This window comes from Ochotona curzoniae, unplaced genomic scaffold (assembly GCF_017591425.1).
Source record: "Ochotona curzoniae isolate NIBS_2020 unplaced genomic scaffold, NIBS_Ocur_1.0 contig_3520, whole genome shotgun sequence".
NCBI classification, from domain to species: Eukaryota; Metazoa; Chordata; class Mammalia; order Lagomorpha; family Ochotonidae; genus Ochotona; species Ochotona curzoniae.
In genome coordinates, this window is record NW_024465894.1 from 25,477,669 (window position 1) to 25,504,391 (window position 26,723).

The 26,723-nt window shown below is 43.6% G+C and overlaps 1 protein-coding gene and 1 long non-coding RNA gene across 2 annotated transcripts in view; one reads left to right on the top strand and one right to left on the bottom strand.

Moving 5' to 3' along the window:
• The window catches only part of SPTLC3 (serine palmitoyltransferase long chain base subunit 3), a 119,732-nt gene extending 117,226 nt beyond the window's left edge, over positions 1-2,506 (bottom strand). The window contains exon 1 of the mRNA XM_040981834.1: positions 2,390-2,506. Coding sequence (XP_040837768.1) covers positions 2,390-2,506 — 117 coding nt within the window. The remainder of the gene's footprint in view (positions 1-2,389) is intronic.
• The window catches only part of LOC121157504, a 153,263-nt gene that overhangs the window by 41,763 nt on the left and 84,777 nt on the right, over positions 1-26,723 (top strand). The window lies entirely within an intron of this gene.

The window sequence follows — 26,723 nt, forward strand, 5'->3', positions numbered from 1 at the left end:
ATAATAATTACAAAGTAATTATGCAGAATGGAGTCAATGAGAAATTATAGGAAACGCGATGTTTATGGATTAGGAGCATAAGAAGTTCTTTTGTCTTTCATGCGGACATGCCTCTGAAGGGGGAGAGTGAATACCTCAGGACAAGAGTGCTCTGTTCCAAGGACAGGCTCACATGCTGGAAATGCACCCGTATGTGGCTTGATCAGAGATGACAAGTTGCAGCTCATCCACAGGGCATATGAGGCTTCAAGCCGGGGGTTGGGGGTGGGGGGAAGTGGATAAACTCCACTGGGAAGATTTTGGCCCCTTTCCAGTCTGAAGATTGGGGTAGCGAGCCTGCATGCCACAGCCAGGATGCTCAAACTAGACTGCATTGGAACAAAGAGAGGAAGACTGAGAAGCTTTCATATTGTCTGGCTTTCATATTGTTTGTTATGCCAGGAAACCCTGAAGGGAGCCTCCAAAATGCATCTGGGTGAGTGAAATGTTGTAGATAGGCAAGGAAAGAAAAGGCCAGGGCAGCTCTGCAGCAGCTGGTGGGACCAGAGATGCTGCCTCATGCTCCTTGATGGGAGGTGGACTGGTGAATGGAAGACGGGCAGCCTAGCACGTCCATAAGCCTTCGCGGATTGCTGCTATCAGCCAGCAAGGATTGTGGTCAAAATGGAGTCTGTTAAAAGGGCCCCGAAACAAACTGGGGTCGGGCCAGTGGCTGCAGAGCACTATAGCAAAGCCAGCTTCACTGCCATTGCGGAAGGAACTGGGCTGCTCTCTTAACACTAGGATCTCACAAGGGTTTATTCTTTGGGGAAACTATTTTGTAAGCCGTAATTGAGGCTCTCGCTGAAAGCCAATTTCAACTTAGTAACACCTAGATATATCTGAGCCCCCTCAGGCTCTGAATGACCATTCAGAAAGAATTAGTAAAAGCCCTAACTGCCCTGTATTTTGAGGTGCTCTTAGGGAAACTTCAGTGTCAAAGGCATTTCTGTCCCATAGATACACTAAGGAACAAGCCTTCAGGACTCAGTTCTGTGTTGCTTATAGTTGCTGTAATCAGCTCTCCATCTCTAACGTCAAGCACTAGAATGTGGTTACAAAACAATACCAAAACCAGAAAAGAAGTTGGGAAGGCATCTCCAACTGAATGGGAGCCTCCAGAGAGTAGCCAGCAAGTTGCGGGCATTTCAGTGTATAAAGCATCTTGGCTACCCAGCAATGAATAGATAGATAGTGGATAGGACTGCGGTTTCTCTCCCCAGAATGACAAGTGTTAAGTACTTTTTTCTTTATACTGCCCCAGGTTTCAGACACTCAGTTGGAACAGCTTTGTTCTGAGATGGCTGGTAGACACTCCAGGCTAGGTTCATACTTTAGAGCTATTTGTTTTACACACACAGCCCAGGCTTCAGCTGGCCCCAGAAGTTCAGTTCCCTGAGTGGAACATTGGACCCCACTGGCCATACCTGGCCTGAGATCTTAGAACAATCTGATCTTTCCCCCAGGTGGGTGTTGGTTCTCTGAGATGAATGACTGATGAGAGATTGTGTGGGGTTCCCTGGGCAGTTTCCCAACAGTGAGGCTGTTCCTGTCACGGGTGAACTCGCTCGCTCTGCTCTGTGCAGAGTGACGGGGCATCATGTGTGAACTGGAGAACTAGAGAATTCTCCTGTTTTGAAATTCCCCCATCTTTCCCTTCAACTCTTAGCTACCTCCCCTCAAACATTCTTCGACAGCCAGAACAAAAATAAACCCTTAAAAGCCGTGTCATAAAGATGCTGCTGTAGTTTCTGTATGCAGAACATCCCAAAAAGCCTGGAATGCCAGTAACGTTAAATTTCCAAAAAGAAGACTGGCCTGAAGTCAAGCTGCAAGCGCTGACAGCGCTTCATTAAACACCATGGAGGAAAAATGAGAGGGACACTTCTTGGGCGAGTCCGGGAAAATGCCACCTGCACCACGGAGTTTGGACAAAATTTACTTTCACTTCCTCCTTTTCTTCTGAAGTGTGATGAATGTGACAGGTTTCCCAGAAGACCTAACAATGGAACTGAACAGTAGGAAGCCTTCAGATTTTTACCCCCTCCCAAAAATTGCTCCAGAGAGTAAAAGGGAAAAGTCTAGAAGGAAGGTGTGTGTTTTAGGGAGTCGCCGACTGTATGGGTTTCTGTGTGTTCTCACTTTGTTTAGAAAAGAAGTTCCCTCCTTAATCCTCAACTAAACCTTTTAGGTAGCCGACCATTTGACGTTAATTAAGCTGCAGTGAACACTCAAAAATCCAGAAAACGCTGAAGGGAGATGAAGTTAAGGACCACCTCAAAGAGCTGTACAAGGAAACACAGTCAGGCTCAGGTGCTTGTCGCTCAGGCTGCGTCTGAGTGCCTCTTACCTGGGCTGTTCTCACTATTCCATTCTTGGGGCAGTGCCCGTCCAGCACGCCGTGGCCCGGGCTCTTGCAGTTGTGCAGGGTACCATTGCCAACAGCACCACCTCCAGGGTTAGCCATTTGCGGGGGGAGTGATGGAGCCTGGCCGTTCCCTCCAGAGGTCTGCGGGCGTGCGACACTGTTCCAGGCGCCAGGGGATGCAGCGAAGCACTTGAATGCTGAGTCCAGGCAGGAATCCGACCAGTCAGGCTTTTCCAGCAGAAGAGCAGCAGCCTGTCTTTTCACCCAAATCGTTGACAGGAAAACCCAATGGTTACCTTTACACTCCACAAGTCCAGTCAAAAAGAGAGCTCCCGGGAGACAAACTTGCTCACAACACTGCAAAGGAAATGGCCCATGCCGGCTCCCCCTGGGGCCAGCAGGAGGAAACGCATAACCCGGCGGCGGCAAGCCTCTGGGAGGCGGGCTGGGAGGTGGAGAGACTTTTAAAGACACACACACACTCTCACACGCATGCACACACGCACGCACACTCCCACCACTGCCGAAACATCTCCGGTTCTAGCTAGTTCCTCGCATCTCCGTCCGTGGAATTACATCTTTGAGCATCACAGAGCTCAAAAGTCAAGAAATGCTTCTTTCTTTTTTTCCTGTTAAATGGCATTTGCAGGTGGTTGCTATAGGCTAGAGGGAGGAGGGCATGGAAAGTTATTGTTTAATGAGAACAGGGTTTCAGCTGGGGCAGGGGAGGAAGGTTATGATGGTGGCTCATTGCACAACAGTGTGAGTGCACTAACGTGTGACTGAGCTGTACACTTCAAAATGATTTATATGATTTTTATATGAGTTTTATATGATGTCTGCTTTGCTATACTTTTAATGCAGTATCAACATTAAAACAACAACTGCATTCCAATTAAAACCAATGGTGTAATGAACTTCTAAGACTTCCTGGAAGAGAGATTTCTGGCAGACGAAATATATGGTTTCTCAGGGTTTCTCTGTCTCATCTATGTGCCGCTGGGAGAACTATATGTCTGTTTATGCCTCTGAGTGTTCCGTTTAAAGCAAGGCTAAGTTATGTTTGGTGAACTAACATCTGAGGAGGTGGTAGGGAAAATAGTGCTGTGGCTTAACTTTGGAATGGACAACAGGCGTTGTCAGGTGGGTGCCTAGTGCAGGGTCCCAAGGCGAAACATCTGTGGCTTACTTAGTAACTCACCTTCTCAATGAGCCAATCATCAGAAGGCCTTTCTTGCTTTCAAATAGCACTGTGATATGATTTGTAGGAGCCTCAATCGCTTACAGAATGCCTAGTCTCCCAAAGCCCACCCTCATGTTTTTCTCATACTGGGGATTTAAAAAAAAAAAAGATGTCTCAAGGTAAAGTGCCCAGAAATAGCTTTGACCAAGAAAATGTCTGATTGTCTCCTACCCTCTCATTTCCTCCTGTTCCCCCCTCTTCCCTTTTTTCCTACAAGACAAATGACAGCATCTAGAATTTCTCTTGCCCAAAGAGAGAAAGGATACAGAAACCAAGCCTTTTTTTTATCCCACAAGTGAACCATTGAGTCTAAACACATATTCTAATCTCATTATGAGCCTTTTGCATGCTACTCTTGTGTTTCTAGGTTCTGGTTGCCACAGAGATAAGAATTCAAAGCAGAGGCATAAAGATGCTACATAAGCGGAGGGATTATTTTAAAGAGAGGGGAAGAGCAAGGATGCATTTGCACAGGAGAATGAGCCACCTTACACAAAGGTACCCAGTGAGGGGCCAGAGCTACCTAGGAGAAGACAAGGGGAGGAGGGTAGAGGCGGGCCTATGAGCATTGTCCAGAGGCTACATGTGAGGGAAGAAAAGCTTCTTCTAGGTTACCAATCCTCCTAGGAGATAAGATGAAAACCGTATTTGAATATACAAATGGAGTGAGGTTTCAGCCTTCATGTGGCTTTCTGGGGGCATCAGGCTACCTTCATTTACAGTAAAGCTTTCATATTGTCATCAGTGCATCTCTTTCTTTCTGGTCCCAGATGAGACCCAGGTGTATCATGGGAACATGGGATTGACAGGTAAGGGGAAAACGGTGTAATTCAGAGCTGACAGGGATTGAGATTCCAGTTTACCAACCCCTAACTCATCTTCCAAGATCAGTCTTCACCCACTGTTCTTTCTTGGAGCTGGACATAAAGCTATTCTCCTACTTGCTTTGTCTGAGACTAGATGATAGACCCCCATTTTGGAAGGGTCCACCTGTCCCATACCCAAGAGAAAGAAGTGCTACACAGATAGGCATAAAATTCTCAACAGAAAGACCTTAATGGGTTTTCCTGTTCCACCTATCAACATTAGGCCACACCCATTTTGTTCAATCATATTTCTATCTGGCTAGCCATGCTTCCTCCAGCATATGCCTAAAGATGACTAGTTCATCCCAGGTCTTTGGGTCTCCACTGAAGATGTGGTTGGCACAAAAACAATGCGCCCGAATTGGTTCCTCATGCCTTCCTCTTGTTAACTCTCTTGATTGAAGGATGCTTTGGGCTGAGCAGGCAGGGGATGACCTCTTGTTTCATTCCCATACTAATTCCATGGGAGCCTAGAGAAGAAACTCACTCATGACCTCCAAAGTTAAAACAAATGAAAAATAGAAGCAGAGGACTCACAGCCACATGCCGGAAATGCTCCCCGTGGCCTGAGCTGCTGCTTGGCCTCTTGGTGGGCAGCATTTGTTTCCCCTCCAAAGCGATGGGACTCAGAAGGGAGGAGATGATCGTGCTTATCCTAACCATGACTTGTGTGTGAGGTTCCCCAGTTTTTCACATTCCAGAGAACATGGGACAACTTTGATAAGATCTTGGGCCAAGTGGTGAGATGGAATTAGTACCAAGTATGTCTCTGCTTAGTGTTTTGATGACACTCTCAATCTTTACATAGTAAAACCAGAATTCCACGGGTTTCTCTTCCATGGCTATTTTCTTGGGAAGTGAGAACTCCTGTGTGTTGGTTTATTTCCTCCTAAGACTTATGCAACACACACATATATAAGCACACACACACAAAAAGAGAGAGAGAGAGAGTGAGAGAGAGAGAGAGAGAGAGAGAGAGAGAAAGGAGGATGGCTTACTCTTGGCCTGACTGCCTCAGATAATGTAGAAAGGCAAGATGAAGACTTAGTGTTATTTAGAGTAAAGTTTATTATGCTACAGCATGGTTTATTTCTTTTAATACTTAATTATTTACTTGAAATGCAGAGTAACAGAAGAGAGATGGGACATAGGCAGAGAAGAGGGGAGGTTAAGGAAAGGGGAGAGAGAGTGCTCTTCCCATTCATGGCTCACTCCCATAGCAGCCAGGACTGCGTTGGGCTGAAGCTCCATCTTATAGTTGGCCTGGACTCAAGTACTTGGGCCATCATCTGCTACCTTGACATGTGCGTCTGTGTCCCTATGGTGCTGGAGGGGAAGTGTATGGTCCAGGAATCAAACTGGCATTGTGATATGGATTGCCAGCATCCTAAGTGGCCATGTAACCTATTATGCCACACACCAACCCACGAGAAGTATTTTAGATTGTATTTTGTCCATGCAAGAAACTTATTATCTTTTAAAAATGTTTTGATAAGAAGAATCTTTTTATGTTTTTAGCCAGCAAAGGATGGTAAATAGAATTAAAATGTTCAGTACTTTCCTCAGTGTTTGATGGTTACTGTAATACATTATCACAAACTCAGTGGACAAAACAGTGCAAATGCTACAATTCTGTAGGTGAAATCTGACATGCATCATACTGGGCTAAAATCAAGGCATCAGCCAGGCTTTTATTTTTTCCAGCAAATCTGCTTATTTGACTCTTTGTTTGTAAAGGATACTTGAATTGCTTGATTAATGCCAGAAATGCTACATCCGGTGAGCTTGCTGTGAATCTAGCCATGAATGCCCACAGTCAGGACCATCTCCCTGCTCATAAGCTAACACGTGATAGATTATAGTCATCAGACAAGAGAATCTGAGCATCATGCCAATTACCTCCGTTATTTAAACACTAAAAGATGAAGTTAATGAATAAGGTATAGATAAGACTGTATTCATCTATTGTCAGAATTTTGTTGTAAGTACACTTGGTGCATGCCCAAGTCTGGCCAGACAACTAGCCCGATGCTAGTTATTGGCTGTATTACCTTGCTGTAATTATCATTATGTGTGCTGAGAACAGCGTAGCCTACTCCAACAGTTTTCAAGAACATAGTGCATTGCTATTAACCAGAGTCACTGTGTTCTAAGTAGATCTCTTGAACTTATTTCTCCTAACAGAAATTTTACATCAACTTTTTGAGAGATTGCCAAGCTATTTTTGTTATACAAAGCAGCCCATTTAGAGGGTTGCAGTGGTTATAACATGAGCAGTTTTGGTGGACCATTTTCAGAAAAGCCAAAATACTAACACTAGATACTAAGATTTATTGTATTTTTATGGGAAAGGCAGATTTGCAGAAAGAAGGAGAGACAGAAAGATCTGTCTGCTGGTTCACTCCGTAAGGTGGTCACAACAGCTAGAACTGTTATTTATTTATTTTTTTTTTTTTTGGTAAGGAGCAAGTTTTTATACAAGGTATAAAGCATTTGTATGAGTTATTTTTATTTGGAGAAAAATCAGCATGTTTTGATACTTAATATTTAATTGACTGTTGCAGCCAGAAACTTACATCCCTTGCATCTGGAAGGCAGTGTGCAGAATATTCACTTTCAGCCTCACGGAAGGATTCATGATATTGAAAAATCCCAACAGTCAAGAACCTTGCTAGAGAAGCAAAGTATAGAAATTCAAAATAAACAAAAAGTTCATAGCATTAAATATCTCAGGACAATTTCTTAAAGATTAATGGGAAAAAAAACATTACAATTAGTCATTGCTGGTTAGATGTATTCTTCTTGGTTGAAGCAGCAAAGCATAGGAAAATATTTCATGTCAACTTGATACTCGGCTTCAAAGTTGGCCAGATCATCCTTGTTTTTTTCTGCTCTCCACAAATCACAATGAAGCTGTTATTCAACGTTGAACAGTGGCAGCACTAGAGACAGGTGCTGGTGGGCAGGGGTGGCGTACAGCTCAGCATGTACAGAAAAACTCTGACTTTGTTCAGAAAATTTTAGCTCCGTTGGATTTTCCCTGTCGCAAATTTGCAGTTTTTTTTTTAAATTAAAACATTTTTTTTAATTTGAAATATTTACAGAGAAAGAGAGGGAGAATAGAGAATAAGTTAGTTCTTGCATCCCCTACTTCGTTCCTCAAATGGCTGCATCAACCAGAGTTGGCATGGTCTAAAGCCAAGAGCTTCTTCCGGGTCTGCCATGTGGGTGCAGAGTCCAAGGACTTGTGCCAGGCTCCACCACTTTCCCAGGAATGTTATCAGGACCTGGATAGGAAGTAGAGCAGCTGGAACTCAAGCAGGTGCCATATGTGATGTCGAAACTGAAGGCTGGGGATGAGTGTACTGCATGATGCACAATACTAGCCATGAATTTGTGATCCTTGACAGTTGGTAAAGCTGCTATAAATACTTTTTCTTGACAGTTTAGACACAGTGCATAAGAGAGAGACTGTGAAGCTCACAGACCCAGCATAAATGAAAATGTGGACCCCATGCTAAAACAAAAAGAACATTACCAGCACCTCAGCGTGCAGTTTCAACTTCCCTGGAAGTAACTTCCAGCCTGACTTCCAACAGCACAGGTCTTCCTGGCTTCTCTTTGCTTTTACAGTAATGGAAGCCTGTGGGATGCCCTCTTTTATGCTTGACATCTTTTCCTTAATACTGTGATTGTGTGATAGCATTGTGTTAAATTATAATTTGTTTAACCTTAGTGCTGGCTAACACTCATTTTATAAAATCTTGAAATTATTACTAGTAGTATCAGTAAATTTATGTTTGTGCAAATTGCATACACACACACACACTGTGATCAACACACACACTGTGAATAAAAGGAAAGGGAGGGTTGTATATTAACTGTATTGTGACCTTTGAATAGAGTGTAGATTGCTAAGTAACCACGATGTGTTAAATTGCCAGAAGATATTGCTGACCCGTTGAATCACATCATCTTTTCTCCCAAATAGTTATTTTCCCCCCTTCTCATGAGTACACTAATGCGCACAATTGGTATCTGGTGTTGTACCCAGTCTACATTCAACCTGTTTTTCCAGTTCTGAGAAACTAACAACTTTCCCTTGTTCTGTTTCCGAGTCATTGGCTTCTAGTTCTTGCTGTGTTAGTGTGAGGATGATCATGAAGGAGTCACATGTACCCAACACATGGAAAAACTAACAGAAACGAACCACAAATAAGACATGCCTCAGTGACTCCTTAGCTTGTTTGGAATGCAAGAATATGTCATCAAACATTTTTGTAATGTTTTTGACATTTCTAACAGTATTTTATTATTTTATATAGTAGACTTCTTTCATATAAGAGCCTTACTGATACATAATTTACATGCCACACAATTCACCCATTTCTAGCATACCATTTAATGTTTTGTGGTATTGTGCTAAGATTCTATATAGCTATGCGACCATCACTACTGTCAGTTGTAGAAAATGTGTTTGTATTTAGTTTTAAAAGATTTATTTATTAGAAAATCAGAGTTACAGAGAAAAGAGAAAGAGACAGATATCCACTGGGATACTGGCATTGCAAGCAGCTGCTCTCCACACTATGCCATCATGGCCCCAGAATATTTTTTAAACATTTATTTTTAGGGCTAGTGCTGTGGCTCAAAAGGCTTATCCTCTGCCTGAAGCACTGGCATCCCATATGGGCACCCATTCTAGTCCCAACTGCTCCATTTCTGATCCAGCTTCCTGCTTATGGCTTGGGAAAGTAGCAGAGGATGGATTAAGTCATTGGGTCCTTGCACCTGTCTAGGAAACCCAGAGGAAGCTCTTGGCTTCAGAACATCTAAGTTCTAGCCATTACAGTTATTTGGGGAGCAAAGCGGCAAATGAAAGATCTGTCTCACCCTCTTTCTATAAATCTGTGTTTTCGGATGTTTCATTTGAAAAGCAGAGTTAAAGAGAGATGGTTAGAGATACTTTAGACATACACACATAGAAAACAACAGAGAGAACATACCTGCAGATGCACACACAGAGAGGGAGGGGAAGAGTGGGAGGGAAGATGGGAGAAAAAGAGAGAGAGAGACACCAAAGAGAGAATGTATCTGCTGGCTCATTTCTCAGAAGCCTACAGTGGATTCCAGTAGCCTTATCTGGGTCTCCCACAGTGGTGGCAGGTGCTCAAATACTTGACCCATCTTGTACTGCTCTCCCAGTTGCATTACCAGTGAGTTGGATCGGAAGTGGAGCAGCCAGAACTTTAACATCCCACGTGGGATGTTAGCATCAAAGGTGGTGGCTTTTATCAGCTACACCATAGTTCCACCCCCACATTATTATATATTTATATGTTGGTTTTTTTTATCCATGGTACCTGACTCATAGCCCCAACGCCCTTGCTGTTTCCTAAATGACTAGAAATGATAAGCATGATCATTGGTTGAAGTATTTGGCATTTTGTCCTTGGTTCTGGAAGCCATTTCAGAACAGGGTCAGAGCAGTAAAGGTGACGGGCAGTGCTGCTGGGGGAAGTGAGGCCTCAGAAAACAGCATCTCCCTCTCTTTCTCCTGTTTTGCTTACACCTGCTAGCGTCTCTCCCCAAGGCAGTTTGTAAAAATCGAGAATTTCCATTCATCAAAGCAAGTCGTAGACACTAAAAGCATGCTGTAATCTTTCCGCTTTGTTCTGAGCATAAAGATAGCCTCCGTCCTACCTTGCCTGATAGGGGATCAGAAGACCCTTATTTCAGATAGCCTCCTATCCAGGGGAAGGAATGCTGCCCAGAGAGCCCCACAAGAATCTGATCAGACAGGCCTTGCTGGTTTCCCTGTTCCGTCTATTAGCATTTTTGTTCGCTCACATTGCTTACAAGGTTATCCAACCCTCAACTGTACTTAACACACTGAAATCTCTGGAAAAATCCACGAAGATGGAATTTGAATACTTCTAAACAGTGGAATACGTGGAGGTTCCCAAAGAATGACCCCTTGAAAGGACCCAGGAGCCCTGGGTGCCCCTGCCATCCCTGCCCTAGGGCATATTCTTTGCATAAATGTTTCCCTGAGTTCTGTGAGCTGCTCCAGCAAGTTAGTTAAACCTGAGTGAAGGGCTGTGTGAGCCTTGGGAGCCCAGGTGAGAGTCTAGGGCTTGCTCTGCTCTGGGCAAGCTGAAGGGGTGGGAAGGTCCTGGGGACTGAGCCCTCTCAATGGATTATTATGGGGCTATCTCCAAGGAGACAGCTTCAGGACTGAGTGAAAGTAGAGAAACAGAACAGGTGTCTGCCATACGTGGATGACTTGCTGTCTGGGGCTGGGGATGCCCATGGAAAACTGTCCACACCGTTTGGGATCATAACAGTGACCTCAATGATTAGAATGTATTAAGAGAAACTCAAATTTGAGCAGATTTATGTTTTCTTGATATCATCAGAGGGGTATACCTGGAAAAGCTCAGTAGGCTGCATTACAGATGCTTTTGAGTTTATTCTTTTATCTGAGGTCAAGCCCACAGCTCAAGGAAAAGATTAAATTGCCCGCCCCCCCCTCCGCCACTTTATCTCTACCTCCCAGGCATGTTTGTCTCCCTGAACTGAGACTAAAACACAGTGCCCTTTCAACTAACTTGGCAGCTTTATTTAAGTTGTCCCCACCCCACCCCCAACCCCACACAACCTCACCACCTTGTCCTCCCAGCAGCTCCAATCTCTCTGTCTCTGTGCCTGCAGAATCTGGGTCCCTAGGAAACAGTACATGGCCTGCCATGAGAAGGAGGAAGTTGGTGGGTCACATGCCAACATCAGACTTAACACTTCTGGGAACTGCCAGACTGTTGTCCAATATAGGTGTGTGGTTTCAGATTCCACAAGAAATGTATCAGGATTTAATTTGTCCGCATCTTCACCGACACTTTCTAGTTGTTTGGGGGAAAGATTGGGATGGCAAACTAATCCAAGATTTTCTGTTTTTGAAGGGTTGAAATTTTATCTTGATGCTTGGAACTACTTTGAATAAAAGTTTTACTTTCTAATTTTTTTTAATATGTGGCATCTGCTTTTCTTGGCAACCAAAATAGAAAGATACCAAGGTTGTCAGTGTAACAATGTAGTCTTACAGTAGCTGGCCCCTCCGGCTTAGTTAAGTACTGTGGTAGGCTGATTAGTGATCAGGAAAAGTGCTCTTCTGTTTAGTTCTTGTAAGATGGCTAGAAGAGATACATCATGATGGAATTTATGAAGACCTAGAAAGAAATGATTTCTGATTCCCAGAGTACCTAGTTTAATGCCCTTCTAAATCCTCAGTGACTCATTATGTATGCAACATGGACTATTAGCAAGATGTGAGCTTGGGAAACCCACTTCTTTCTGAACTTCCGTTTATTCACCTGCAAATGAAAACAGCAGCACTGTTTAGTTCAAAGGGTATACCAAAGAAAGGTAAGAGAGAGACGCTCGAGGCAAATGTGCATGTAACCGTCCAGACTCACTGTGCTGGGATTGCAAAGCCAGAGGTGGCAGGGAGGAGCGGTTCAGGACATGCGTTGTGAAACAGAACTGGATGAAAATTTAGTATCTGGGGATTTTTGAACAAGAACACATCTTTTTGTTGATTCTTTTAAACAAAAACCGGAGCACAAGAGAACCTCTTGGGCAAAAGAGTAAAGAGGTGCAAAACGTAAAAGAAGGATACACTCTCCTCCTGAAATGGTATGTTGAGAAATAAATTAAACCTGGGATGAACAACACCCTGGGGAAGCACTGGAGACAGAATCAGAGAATGTAGATGGCCAGGTGGACGATGGATGAGGTGGTGGTGGGGGGCTTTGATATGCCTGCCCAGAAGCCTGAGTTTAATTATGGCCCCATCACAGGTTCCCTTTGTGTTTCAAACCAGTCATTTAACCTTCTTGGGCAATGTCACCAGCGAAGTTTATTTGGAAAATAGAGCAAGCTCCAAGCTGATAGATCTGGTTTTCCTAATGGAGCTGATTGTTGCCTACATTTAGAAAACAAAGCCGTGCTTGTTCACCTTGACCTGGGGTCATTCCTTTTTCTTTTTTTTTTTAAGAGAGATGTTTTTTAAAATTTATTTATTTGAAAGGCAAAATTACATGGAAGGAGGCAGGGATGGAGATCTTCCATCCACTGATTCATTTCCCAGATGGCGGCAACAGACATGGCTGAAGGCAGAAGCCAGAACTCTCTCTCTGGATTTCCAGAAGGATATGGAGGCCCAAGGATCTGGCCCATCCTCTGCTACTATCCCAGAACATTAACAGGGAGCTGGATCAGAAGTGGACCCAGCCCAACACCTATATGGCATACTGGCCTTGCAGATGGTGGTTCAGTCTGATGTACCACAGTGCCAGCCAGTCCCCAAATGATCTTTTTAGTCTCTACAGGCCTTGACGGTTTATGGGACAAAATGTATGAACATGTAACAATTTTAACCAAAGATGTGCCTGGTATCATCTTTCAGATTGTTCATATGTCTTCCTGTAATATATTTGACATTCCCATGAATTCTGTGCAGTGCATTTCACGAACACTTAATGACATGCAACATACATGAAACAAGTGCTCAACTCCTCCGTTGTCACTATTGGAATACACTCTAGCCATCAGTTCAAGAGAGAACCATGACCGAACCCAGGACCCACCTGCTCCCTTTTTGAAAATAGCTACTAACTTCTAGTAGAATGGAATCATTTTAAGATTTAAAATATCACTAAACCCTGAGTTTTTGTGTGGAGTTGTTTAAATGCCATTCAGTGGGTCAAGCTGCCCCCTGTGATGCTGGCATCCCATTCAGGAACACTGCTTTGTTTGTTTTTGTTTTATTTTGTTTATTTACTTTTTTGTTCTCAGCTGCTTAGCTTCTCCTCCAGATCCCTGTTAAAGTGTCTGGGAAAGCAATGGGAAAAATGGCCCTAGGACCTGGGCCTCTGTTACCCACTTGGGAAACCCCACTATAGTTCCAGGTTTCTGATTTTGGTGCAGTTCACTCTCAGCCACTGTAACCACTCAGTGAGTGGATGGGAAACTTCTCTCTCTCTCTCGCTCTTTCTCCCCACCTCTCTCTCACTCTATGATTCAAGTAGACACAGTAAGAGTTTATAAACATCATTAAAGAATGTACGATTTTGCTTGTGATTGGATAAATAACTGCATGTTTGGAAAACCATTTGATAGTATGTCAATATTTGTTAATGTGCCTATAGTATGCTGCCTCAGAAATTTATGAAAAGGAAAACTACTCAGAAAAGGCTTATGGTGTTATTTATAATTCTTCACTTCATAGACATCTGTAATTATTAAACCAGAAAGTAACTTAGATATTCATCAACAGACGACTGATTAAATAGCTTTTAAGACACAAGCCATGGGACATTAAGCAGACAGTAAAAGGGAAAGAAAGCATTTATCTTGACTTCTTTAAAAATTATTGCTGTGGATCATTTTATTTTAGGGAGGGATAGAGAGAGAAAGGGAGAGAGGGGGAGAGAGAGAGAGAAACCTCATCCATTGGAAGCTCCCATTTCCCTGAGGGTTGCAATGGCTCAGGCTGGGCCAAAAGCAAGGCTGGGAGACAGAAATGTGTTCCAGGCCTCCCACACGGGCTTGGGGAACACATCTGCTTGCCAGGCATTTGCAGGGAGCCTGAGTCAGGACCTTGTTGAACCCAGGCACTCCCATACGGGGTGTAGGAGTGTTAACTGCTAGACTAACCACCCACTCCCAGAAAAAAATTTAAAATATGGAATAGTAGTATGTTAGAACCATACCTTAATAAACTCAAAATAAATATGTGTGAGGACTGAACAATATTTATAAAATGATATATATTTTTTTAAAGATTTATTTTATTTTTATTGCAAAGTCAGATCTACAGAGAGGAGGAGAGACAGAGAGGAGGATCTTCTGTCCCGATGATTCACTCCTCAAGCAGCGGCAACAGCTGGACTTGTGCCAGTCTGAAGCCAGGAGCTTCTTCTGGATCTCCCACACGGTTGCTGGGCTCCAAGGCTTTGGGCCATCCTCAACTGCTTTCTCAGGCCACAAGCAGGGAGCTGGATGGGAAACGGAGCCTGCTGGGATTAGAACTAGAGTCCATGTGGGATCCCGCGGTGCTTGCAAGATGAGGACTTTAGCCACTAGGCTGTGGTGCCAGGTCCAGAGATATTTGATGATGTCTATATCTATTCCTAAAAACAATGTAATAAAAAATTTGATGAGAAATATAAGAAAATGTGAGGTTCTCTATTTGAAATGAAGACTACAGATATGATATCGTAAGTTGGGCCTTTGCTTGTGATGTCAATATCTCAATAGAGTGCCTGTCTGAGTCCAGTCTGTTCTGCTGCTAATCCACCTTCCTGCTCATGTGCCTGGGAATTCAGTAAAAGATGGCCACGTACTTGAGCCCCCGCCACCATGAGAGACCTGGGTGGCTTCTGGTCTTGGCCGGGAGTGACCCAGGGACAGAAGATAGGGGTTTCTCCCTCCCCTTTCTCTTTCTGTGATTCTTTTTAAAAATAATAAGCATCTTTTAAAAGTCAATATTTTATAACACCACAGTATTATAGTCAGAACTTTATGATTACGAAGATTCAAGAGAATTGCCAACTTGCAAAGTCCTAACTTACTGTTAGAATGACAGAAGTGTTAAAGTACACCAATCCTCAACGTTGGCAATGATTCAAGCAAAGGGCCCTTTCTTACACTTACGCTACGTACAAAAACTGCTACGAGATCTGGAAAGCAAGCAAAGCAATGACAAGTAAAATAAATAAATATGCATATATTTTTGATCCCCAAGTCTTGCTTTTATGACCAATAAGAGCACCGGGATACAAAGGCACGGGAATCAAACTTATCCCAGTGTTGCAGCTTTGTTTGTAGTGCAAAGAATTAGCCATAAAAAAAAAATACACAAATAAATAGAACTCTGGAGGGATTGCATTTCTCAGGAGTTTCTCAGCTTAAAGATTCCAACAACAGCGCCCCCAACCTCTGAGTCTGCCATAGTCCTCGGTGTGAGGCCAGCCTCAGAGGTCGCCCCTTTTCAATCCTCTCTAAGGCTCTGAGGTTGTTGCCCTGTGCCTCTGGGCTACTGATGTCCTCACAACCTCCTTGTGGCTTCATCCTTGTGTCAGATGCCCCTGGAACATCAAAGCCAAAGATGCCCTTGCCTGTCAATCTGGTCACTCATCGTTCTGATTGCTCTATGGGCAACACCATCTTAACCCTGGGAAAGGACTCCCCATTAGGGTCAGATCCAATGCCTTAGTGGATGAATGCTCACATTGCAAGTGCTGGAATCCCATATGGGCACTGGTTTGTGTCCTGACTGCTCTGTTTCCCAACCAGCTCCCCTGCTTGTGGCCTGGGAAAGCAGTTGAGGACTGCTCAAAGCCTTGGGACCCTGCATCCACATGGGAGACCCTGAGGAAGCTCCTGGCTTTGGATCAGCTCAGCTCTGACCATTACAGCTACTTGGAGAGTGAAGCAGTGGATGGAAGATCTTTATCATTGTCTCTCTTTTTCTCTGTAAATTTGATTTGCCTCTCCAATAAATATATGTAACTCTTTAAAAACAAAAAAGGAAAAGGAAATGACCCTTTATCAGATGTGTCTGTTGTAAATATTCTCCCCTGCCCTTTTTTGGGGGGGAGGACCCTACACCCATGAAGGAGACCTGGAAGAAGCTCCTGACTCCTGGCTTCAGATCCACTCAGTTCCAGCCATTGCGGACATTTGGGGAGTGAACCAGTGGACAAAACATCTTTCTCTCTGTCTCTCCTTCTCTGTGAATCTGTCTTCCAACCTCATTTAAAACACGAACTTGGAAGAAACTCGCACTGATTGACCTTGTGGCAAGATTCAGATCTGGTGCTTGAATACAGCCTGGCCTCAGTGTAAACTGGGAGCAACAGGCTCTTTGGCCCAGGGCAGCTCTCTAAATGTCAATGCTATTGTTCAGCCTGACCTTTATGGTCACTGTCTTGGCAAGTTACTAAGTTTTGTGTGTTAAAGCATTTCCCTCTCTCTCTCTCATACACCATGCAGTCTCTCTCTCTCACACACACACCGAATGGGGACCACTGGGCCTCCTTTTAAGTGTTGCTCTTGACTCTCTCTCCCCCAGAATCCTCCTCCCCGGATTATCTTCCTTTGGATCTGCCACCTGCCAATCCACTTTCTTCTTCTCAGGCTCCCTCTCCTCCTTTAATCCCTGCTCCTGATTACTCAGATAACAACAACAAAAGTACCCCTGCTCTCCCCTTCCTGCTGAACTGACACCCTTTGGCCTGTTTACAAGCTTGAACCTTGCATTGGTAGGGAAAATGAAAATCTGCTTTGGCCATGCACTTCGTGTCTCAGTCAGCCTCAGATATTTGACATCAAGTACACAAAATAATAATGAACTTTAGATTTCTATTAGAGAATAACCTCGTCTGGGCAGGGTGGGGCTGGTGCGGTGGCTCAATAGGCTAGCCCTTACCTTGCAATACCAGTATCAAAAAGGGGCACCAGTTCGTGTTCTAGCAGTTACACCTCTCATCCAGCTCCTTGCTTAGGCATGATAAAGTAGTGGAAGATGGATCAATCCTTGAGTCCCTGCACTCACATAAGAGACTGGAAAAAAGCTCTGCACCTGACTTCAGCTCAGCTCAGTTCAGCCATTATGGCCTTTGGGGTGAACCAGCAGATGGAAGATTTTCGTCTCTCTGTGTCTCCTTTTCTCTGTAAATCTGCCTTTCAAGTGAAAAATAAGCAAGTCAATCTTTAAAAAAATAGAATTAGTTAACCTGGCATTCAAAGTTTTAGCAAAGATGAGGAAAAGCAGAAACAAAACAGGAGAGACAAGTAAGGGACCATCAAAAGTGACAAGAACACCAACAATCTCTCCAAATATTGGCTCTCCTTATGGTAAGGATTTTAAGGGATCAAGCCAAATCAAGGCTCCCCTGCTACCAATCCAGTCACCCAGTGGCCCCCTCCAGACCTCATCTGGCCAAGAGAGTAAGGGGTGCCCTCAGAGAACATAATCCCTGGGACCACATCCACGTTAGAAACACTAGATGAAAATTAACCCTTTCCTCAAAGACAGGAAAGAAAAGTTTCCAGACTCACTCCAGTGAGGGCCCTTGCAGCTGTGCCCCAAATTCAGGAACTACTAAACTTTTGGGACTTACAGATCCCAATGTAAATCAGACTCCAGCATCCACAGGTGAGATGCCTAAGCCTTGGGGAACTCTGTCCAGGGAAGGTAAGAAAGTGACTTTTCTTTTTGGATCCAGTAGTTATTTATTCTACTCCCTCCACATTTTTAGGCTTCCTTTCTTTCTCACACATAATAATTATTAGTAAAAGCCACAAAGAATTTCTGAGGATTTCCTTCTTGTTCCGTGCCCAGAGAAATCAAACTTTACACACTCATTTCTGGCCAACCCAGAGTTCCGCCTTGGTGAAGATATTAGGATTCACCTGGAGTTTCTCTCTCTCCACACTTCCCTTCCTCCTGTTACCAGAAATGCCCAGTGGGTTCTTTCCTCAGCTTCATATAGAAATAAAAAGCTGGGAATCTGTTGCAAACAGAAAAGTTTATTTGCGAAGGGACCAGGGGAGCAGCGAAGGGAGGGAAGGGAAGCCGGGAGGTGGGGTTGCCTCTCGAAAGGGGAGGGAGGGAGAGATACCAAAGGTTTGAGGAAGGGTCTTGGGGTTTTCAGCCTTCCTTGACCCCTCTTTGTTGGGCAGGGAACCTACAGGTAAGATGTTCCCCATTGGTGGTCTCTTAATTAATTTGGAAATGGGTGGGCAATGCTGGTGCCGCCCACCTGAAAGTGTGGCCAAGACCTCAGCAGGCCTGGATGGTCTTACTCCCTAAAGCAGCAGTTCTCCTTTAAAATACAAACCAGCAAAGCTCCCAGGAATGCATCCCACCTTGCTCCTGTCTGCCCTAAGAATCCTTATTTCTGCCCCAACTCTCAATGCTTCCTTAAACTAGAGACCTCAATATGATGAAAACTGCAGACACATATATTACTTGAAAAAGAACTGCTCATACGCACAAGTTCTCCCTACAAGGATTCTATCCTCCCAGTGGAGGAGCCCGAGAGTTTCTGAAGACTAGTACAGGACCTCCACATTGTCAAGAATGCTGTTGTTCCAGTCTCTCAAGTGCACTCCAACCCCCACATGCTCCCTAGCAGCATTGCTGCTGACTCGCTTTCCTGACTGCTCTTGACCTTCCGTTGCCTTCTTTGTCATTCCCCCAGCTCATTCACAAGACCTTTCTTTTGGTTTCACTTAGACAAACACTGCCACCTGCACTGTCAACGGTTAACTTGGATTGCCCTTCCTTAAGGCTTCCTGGACAGTCCTTATCACTTCAAACAGGCTTCAGCCCTTTCCTCTCTCACCCTGTCCCAAAGCTGGCTCATTCAATAACTGGATAAATTGCTCCTCTGTAATGCAACAAAAAAAGTTTTCTAACAACAACACCATTCTTCGCCTTTCTCATTTAGCACACAAGGAATATAAAGACTCTCCGAACAAGGACCAAAAGTCTCTGTACTGTCAGATATCTAAGATTTCTCTTGTCCTCTGGACAAAGGGCCATTACTACCCAGAAGGGAGAAAAACTAATACAAAATGTTAAGACCTCCGGTATTTGAAAAAACAAAATCCAGAGCTTTCTTAGAACTTATAGGACCCTTTCTGTTTTGGATACCACAACATGACTGAATTGCTGAACCCCTCGACTGGAACCCCACGACACAAAAAGCTCTCACTCATTCGCAGTAGGCACTCCTATCAGCTCCCACACTTTCCCTCCAACATTTAAACAAGTGTTTCATTCTGCGCACACACAAAAGAAAAGGGCATTGCTCTAGGGGAATTAGGACAGAAGACAGGACATGATTTCAAAGACATCCAACGCCACTGCCAAGGCAGGAGTTGCCACGCTGGTGGACACTAGTGCTCAAAGTTGTGTCCATATCAGAAATGAGGAGGCTCCCGTATGGACAAACCACACATGTCCTCACTTCACACAAGGTCATTGGTGTCCTGAATGGCAAGATATACCTGCTTCTGCCCAACAGCTATATCACACAGTCCTGAACCCTGATTTCCTGCGCGGTGCTAAGCCCTGCTACCCTCCTCTGACCCTGACTGCCCTTGGCATGTAAGTGGCAGCAGCTTTGTGAGTGATGAATATTGACAGGTGGGGACTATCCAGTTGTCTCTGCCCTCTCTTCATCAGTTACAGAGAGTTCCCATTTACCTTCCAGCAGTTCTGCACCAAGAGCTAAACTGATTGCTGTCAGCAGGGCCCTCCAACCAGGACAGTTCCAAAAAGTCATTCTATACACTGGCTCTAAATATGCTCACCAAATCCTACTCCTGCACGCTGCCATCGGAAAGGAGCTAGGACTCCTCCCCTCTGAGGGATCCCTTAGCAAAAATAACAGCCCCATGCTCTAGCTTATACAAATAGCCCGACTCCCTTCTCAAGTAGCTGGATACATCAAAAGACCCAGCCTTTAGATGTCATAAAAACAGGAAGACAAACAAAAACCAAAAGACAAATTTTTCTACTTCTCAGCTGAAGGCCAGGTCACACCTCATCTCCCCTCCCCTGGCCCACATTCCTCTATGTGCCTCTCAAAGCAGACGGGTGGGAGGCATCATGCTTCTACCTGAAAAAGAGACCCTCGTGTCCCAGTGACAAAAACACCCTTAGTGACATCTGTGACTCCTTGTAAATTTAGGTTAAATCTCTCAACACTCTACTTTTGTCCTCTTTTCACGTCTGTCTGTAATTGTGGGCCCACTCATAGATGTCCTTGATCTTCTCACAGTCACACACTCACACACACACACACACACACACACACACACACACACACACACACACACACACTCAAACAGAGCAAAGGAGAGGAGTGGGGTGGAGAGAAGAGGAGTAGAAAAGAAAAGAGAGGAGAGGAGTCTTCTGTCTTCTGCCTGCTGGTTTGTTTCCCAAATGGCTGCACAGCTGAGGCTATTGCTGGGCCAGACAGAAGCCAGGAGACTGGAACTCCATCCAGGTCTCCCACCTGGGTGGAGGGGCCCAAGCACTTGACATTTTTTTTTTTTTTTTTGCTGATTTCCCAGTTGCATTAATATGGAGCCAGATCAATAGTAAAACTACTGGAACTGAAGCTGGTACTCATGTGGGATTCCATTGTTGCAAATGGTGGCTTGATACTCTGAGCCACAACACAGATCCCTGTTCAGACTCAAAATTGAATGAATCTATAGCAGGGCAATTTTTCAGTTTATAATCCTGTATGACCTGTGAATGCTGTTATAAAGATCCAAATGTCACTTGGCAGAAAAAATAAGGGTTTCCTACCTCTGAAACAGAAACCCTTCATTTCCCTGCCAAGCAAATGGCTTTTCAAATATTCTAGTCCCAATCCTTGTCAACGCCACCAAACTCCTCCCTTAGAGAGGGACAATGTTGTGTCCTTTCTTAGCTGGGAGCACTTACGGATGTCCAGCCTCCAGCCCTCAACCACCTAATAACAGGAGTTGCCTTCAAGAACTTCTCAAAGTATCAGTACTTACGACATGGATCCTGGCAGAGGAAAATGTGTGCTCAAGAGCCAATCCAGTTTCTACAAAGTTTAGTTTACTCCTGAGAGGGAAGACCTTTCTCTGTTGATCTCTCTGCTGTATTGGTCCAATGACTATTTGTAGCCACACAGTTGATTACTACAAAAACAGCTGAACACTGATGAACCCCACCTACACTGGCTTGCCCCACATCCTGGGTGCTAACACAAGAGGTTCCAAAGATAAGCATCCTGCTTCATTGTGATCACACACACACAAATGCCTATCCATTCCGGTCCCCTTTAAGCCTTGACCCGCCATCACTGGGGCCTATATTGCCAATGATGCTTGGCTGCTTTCCTCCTTTGAAAAGTAAATGAAATCTCAGATTTCCTGAAATCTTTTACAACCAAATTCACGCAAATCAATCTTTCCAAGGTCGATGACTTTCCTAAAGCCCTTGAACTTGAACAGAACCTGAAATTCTCTGATGTGACAAACTGCGAAGTATAGGAATATTACCAATAGGGTTATTTCATCCACATCAAACTCTACTTAGGAGAATATACATATATTGTGAAGAATCTAAATATCAAAAAATGAATGTAAGACCCAGTAAGAATTTTTTTTTATCATAGAGTGGTGCTTTTTAAATGTTTGATGTTTATAAAGGTAGAATTGTTTAGTGTTCTCTATGTTTTTGCTGGGCACAGCATCTTCCTAAATGTCATCCAAGAACAGCTTCATCAGACAAAGCACAAGGGTGAGGACCTTCTTGATTCCTGACATCAACAGATATCCTAGCCTCCCCTGCAGTGAATAAAATGGTGCAACTCCATCTGTTTACTTCATTGGGGTGGGGCAGAAACTTAGCACCCAGAAACAGATGTTGGCAGCTCCCTGGTTGTTAGCACCATTCACACCAGTCCAACTTGCTTTACTGAAGGGGTGGGGCTGCACCAGTCTTGTCTCCAGCAGCCACCTGCATCATGGGGAAACATATGAAGTAAGAGTTGTTGGTTCTCTGGTAGCTATGGCTTGGAAGCCCTACAGAGAATAGAGGAAACACTTCTCATAAGCCTAGAAACTGTGTGTGAGCCCGAGGACAAAGGTCCTAAATTACGTATGTTGTCCTTGTCAAAAGATTATCTGACAAAGTCCTCAGCATTCAAAAAAGGCCAGAATGTGCCAGAAAAGTCTGTGTTATACCAAGTCAGGGTCAATCAAAATGAAAAATATGGTAATTGTAGAATCAAAGATACCCAGTAAAACTGCCAATGGCCTGTTTCAGATGAGAAAATAAAAAACAACTACATAACATGCCATGTACCTTCCATATCTGTTTTATTTGAAATCCAGAGAGAGAGAAAGAGATTGATTTTTCTGCCCATTGGTTTCTACCCAAATGCTTTCTTTTTTTTTTAAACACATTAGTGTTACATCTTTTTTTTTAAATTAAAGATTTATTTTTATTATTTTTTCATTGGAAAGGCAGATATACAGAGAGGAAGATCTTCCGTCCGATGATTCACTCCCCAAGTGAGCGCAACGGCCGATGCTATGCCAGTCCGAAGCCAGGAGCCTCTTCCGGGTCTCCCACGCGGGTGCAGGGTCCTCGACTGCTTTCCCGGGCCACAGGCAGGGAGCTGGAAGGGAAGCGGGGCTGCTGGGATTAGAACCGGCGCCCATATGGGATCCCGGGCGTGCAAGGTGAGGACCTTAACCACTTGCGCCACCGCGCTGGTCCCCCCAAATGCTTTCAATAGCTGAGGCTATGCCAGGCCAGAACTGGCAGGTAGGGACTCACCCTCAGTCCCTCATTTGCTTTCTCGTCTACTGCCTCCTGAGATGCTCATCAGCAGGAACCTGGCTTTGGAAGTGGAGTTGGCAACCTCAGGCTTGAGCCCTGTTCCCATGTTGAGCACTGAATGTCCATCAAGACTAACAGCCATTTATTTTCAAAACCTACACTTCTTCTTTAATGTTTATATTTCGAATGAGAAAGCTCTAGTATGTGGTTTTCATCTCTTTATCCTCCAAACATAGACAAAGATTCAGAGGGTTTAGTATGTGGAATTATGTAGAAAGTGCCCTGATTATAAATAAAAAGGAATTACTGCCTTGGCTCTTGCCCCAAACTCTGTCTTCCCAACCACACGGACTGTCCCACATAGAATGCCCTTGGTTATTGAAAAGATTTTGTTCCCAAACCTTCCTTCTGAAAATCTTTGAAATTTCACATTATAGTGTTTGGGGTTGTAAGAGATGGCATTTTTAGAAGACTTCAGGTTTCACTTTTTTTTTTTTAATGAGGGAAATTGTAATGCAAGAGAAACATGTTTGCATATGATTTCCTATGACATGTAATGCTATTGCAACCATATGGCTGAGGAAAAGAGCAGGTACTTTTATTCTTATTTCAAGAATCAGAAAGTTGAGGCCAAAGAGAGCAAACGGTTGGCTAAGAATTTCACTTTATGAATGCTGTTTTTCCTGGGACTACGAGATTTAGTCTCTGCTGCTCTGTAGCATGTGGTGCAGCAGGGACAATATTTCTGTATGCTGATCAATTGTTGATTCTCTCTTCTGAGATGAGGCCCAGACCCTCTCGGATTTTGTAACTTCACCTGTGCTGTGAGCTGGATCGAGAGGTGTGGCTTTCCACCTCTAAGCTCTAGTTTATTTTTCGTATGTATTGCTTGTTTGCAGTTCATGGATGAAACTGCCCGAATCAGCACACCTACCACGAGAAACAACAGACAGGAATATATATTTATGAGACATTTATTTACACAAACAGGTCACATCAAGGCTGAACCTAATCATGGATGCAATATTCAGAGAGGTGATTTTTCAGTTGATTTCTTACAGGTGTAAGGAATGTTTTGATAGTAATGGATGGAATAAATTAGGTGTCTGCTAAAGCCATGGTTCAGTGCAACAGAAATTGCTCTACCTTCGATTTAGAACCAACTGAATGACCTTGGTTCTCTGAGAGGAATTATTGTTCTCTTCTTGACTGGAGTCTCTTATGAAGAGAAGACTTTAATGAAATTTAGGAGGTTTTACACGGAGAAGACACCACAGCAGTATTCCAAGGCTCAAACCGCATTTTATGGTTTATTAAGCTATTGCATTCTACAACCTTTTATTTAAGAAAACAATAGCACAGGTTCTTCTTATCTAACCTGTAGTTTTGAGATTGCACAAGGGAACAGATAAATGAATCAAAGTCATGACAAGAGCCACCACATGGTATTTCCCCCACTCCACCCAACCACTTTGCGAGAAGGACACCTTCTCTCAGACTCCTCTGGCATCTTCTCATTTTCTCACGTGCATTCCACACAGACATACATTTCCTTGTCTTGCGGGAGAGGCTGTATCAGAACGGGGACTCCTTCTTTCTTGTTCCCAGTGCATGGCCTGTAGTGCTAGCATCTGGTAAGCTGCTCAAGAAAGCTGCTGATGTCTTACCAAGGGAGCCAGTTGCGTGTCTTGCTGGTCCAGACACTGTTGTTCTTGCCAAGGCTCAGAGCGTAACAACGTGATCTTACTTGTTCACTTGCTCTTTTGTGACCGTCCGTAGGTCGCAAGCATATTCAGAGGTCACATGCCCCTCTCGTCCACTCCAACATGAATGGTTTGTAGACCTTGGAAATAAACACAGGCACAGTTTAAGCTCTTTATGGCAACATTCTTCCCAAAGGGTACCTTGGGTGTGCCCAGAGGCCAAAGGTCCTTGCAAGAAACAGCAATACCCCAAGAGCCACCAAAGCCTGTGGCTGAACTCAAAACAAGTCGTTACAATCTTGTGTTGATGTTCTATTTTTTTTCTCTGTGGGCTTGCTGCTTTGTTAGGGATATGATACAAACTTTTTCCTTGCTGTTCTCCCCACTTCATCTCTCCACTGAGTCGAGGATGATGGACTGATCTCATCTGTGCTTCGAGTATCTGTTTAGATAGGTGCGCCCTGGCATTTCACTTGCCGAGTAAAATGAAGCAGAGAAAGATATGAGTCTGGAAGAAACTGGTTCCACCCAGGGCAGAAACACCCTCTTGATGTCTCAAGACCGGAGAGTCTACTGTACTCTACCCTAGGAGCTTTTGGATGCCTTGCTACCCCAACAGTGCACTTTGATTTTTTTATTCTTTGTGGATAACACCCAGTTAAATCCTCAGTTATTCCATCAAGTCATGTCCCTTCAAGCTAAGTGGCACTGATATAGCATATAAGTTTTTGGAAAAATAGGATCAAAAGGACAGATTGCTTAAATGTGAAGAATATTGTAGCCCACACATATTCTTTCTCATATGAACTTCCTGAGAACTCTTTAGTTACTGCTCATGAAATAGGAAATAGTTTTTGGAAGTCCTTTGGCCTGGCTATTTGAAAACATTTCTCAGACTTCTCTTCCTTGGCAGTCACCGCAATTGTGTTCATCAACGCCTGCATGCGTCATGCCAGCTGTGCACTGTTCCATCTAAATCCTTAGCATTTCCATCACTGTGCCCCAGTTAGCTTATTCTAGAGTGTATATGGATTCACAAGAGCTCTTGGGCTATCAATGGCTCCTTTCAGTTTATTCATCTTTTTCCTCACCTTCAAAGGCCCACGGTAGGTGAATATTTCATATATAATTTACTGATATGGGAAAGCTGGAAGAGTCTAGTTTAAGGTCTCATCCAGCCCAAATATTTGATGACTGCGTAAGCCTGAACCTTCATAGCTACTCACGGTCCTGGGCCTTACATGGTATAAACAAGTTAAACCCGACAGAACCCTGGCATTAAACTCCTGCCTTAAGTAGAGGATGTTGACATACCTATACTACATTCAGTGACACAGACTTGGCTTAAGAATAAGAGGTTTTCCTTTTGATAAACACACAAACATTTTCAGAAAATTCTTTAGGAAAAACATCAGAAGAAACTTGTATTTACTTAATATCTTAAACTGGCCAAAAAATTAATTCACTTCTCTAATCATATAGTTAAAAAATCTAGTCCACCTCAGCTAATCAGCCTGCTGAAGGGATGTTTGGTGTCTTAGATCTGTTTTTTAGATCATTATATATTATTATGTACATGTGTATATATGTCTCTCTCTTTATGTATTTATAAATAAATAAATGTCTTAGAGGCACTGGAAGGTGGTCTGTATTTGAGATCTTTTTACCTAATGTGAAACTATCTGCATAGGTTTGGAGGCAAAGCAACAGCGGCTTGTCCTCTGAATCTGATCCACTCCGGACCAACTCTGCCGACTTGGCTATTCTGAGATGTGATTTGCCCATTAGGATAGCATACAGTAAATATATAGCTCTCCCTGTATTTCCAGGTCTGTACGCATTCAGCAGTGATTTCATTTACTGTTTTCCAACTAGCCATGAAGCCCAAAGTTTTAAATTGCCTATTATTAAAAAATACAACAGACATGCTATTTTAAAACAAGTTTATGTCACCATTTCCACCATTCCAGAGGTTTTATAGATAAAAAGGAGTTTCTCTTTATGGATGTAAAATTGAGGTTAGTTGGGGAAAAACATTCTTAAAGAGTCAGGGAATAAGCTAGAAACACTCTCATGTTCATGTTATACTCCTTTCTAAATT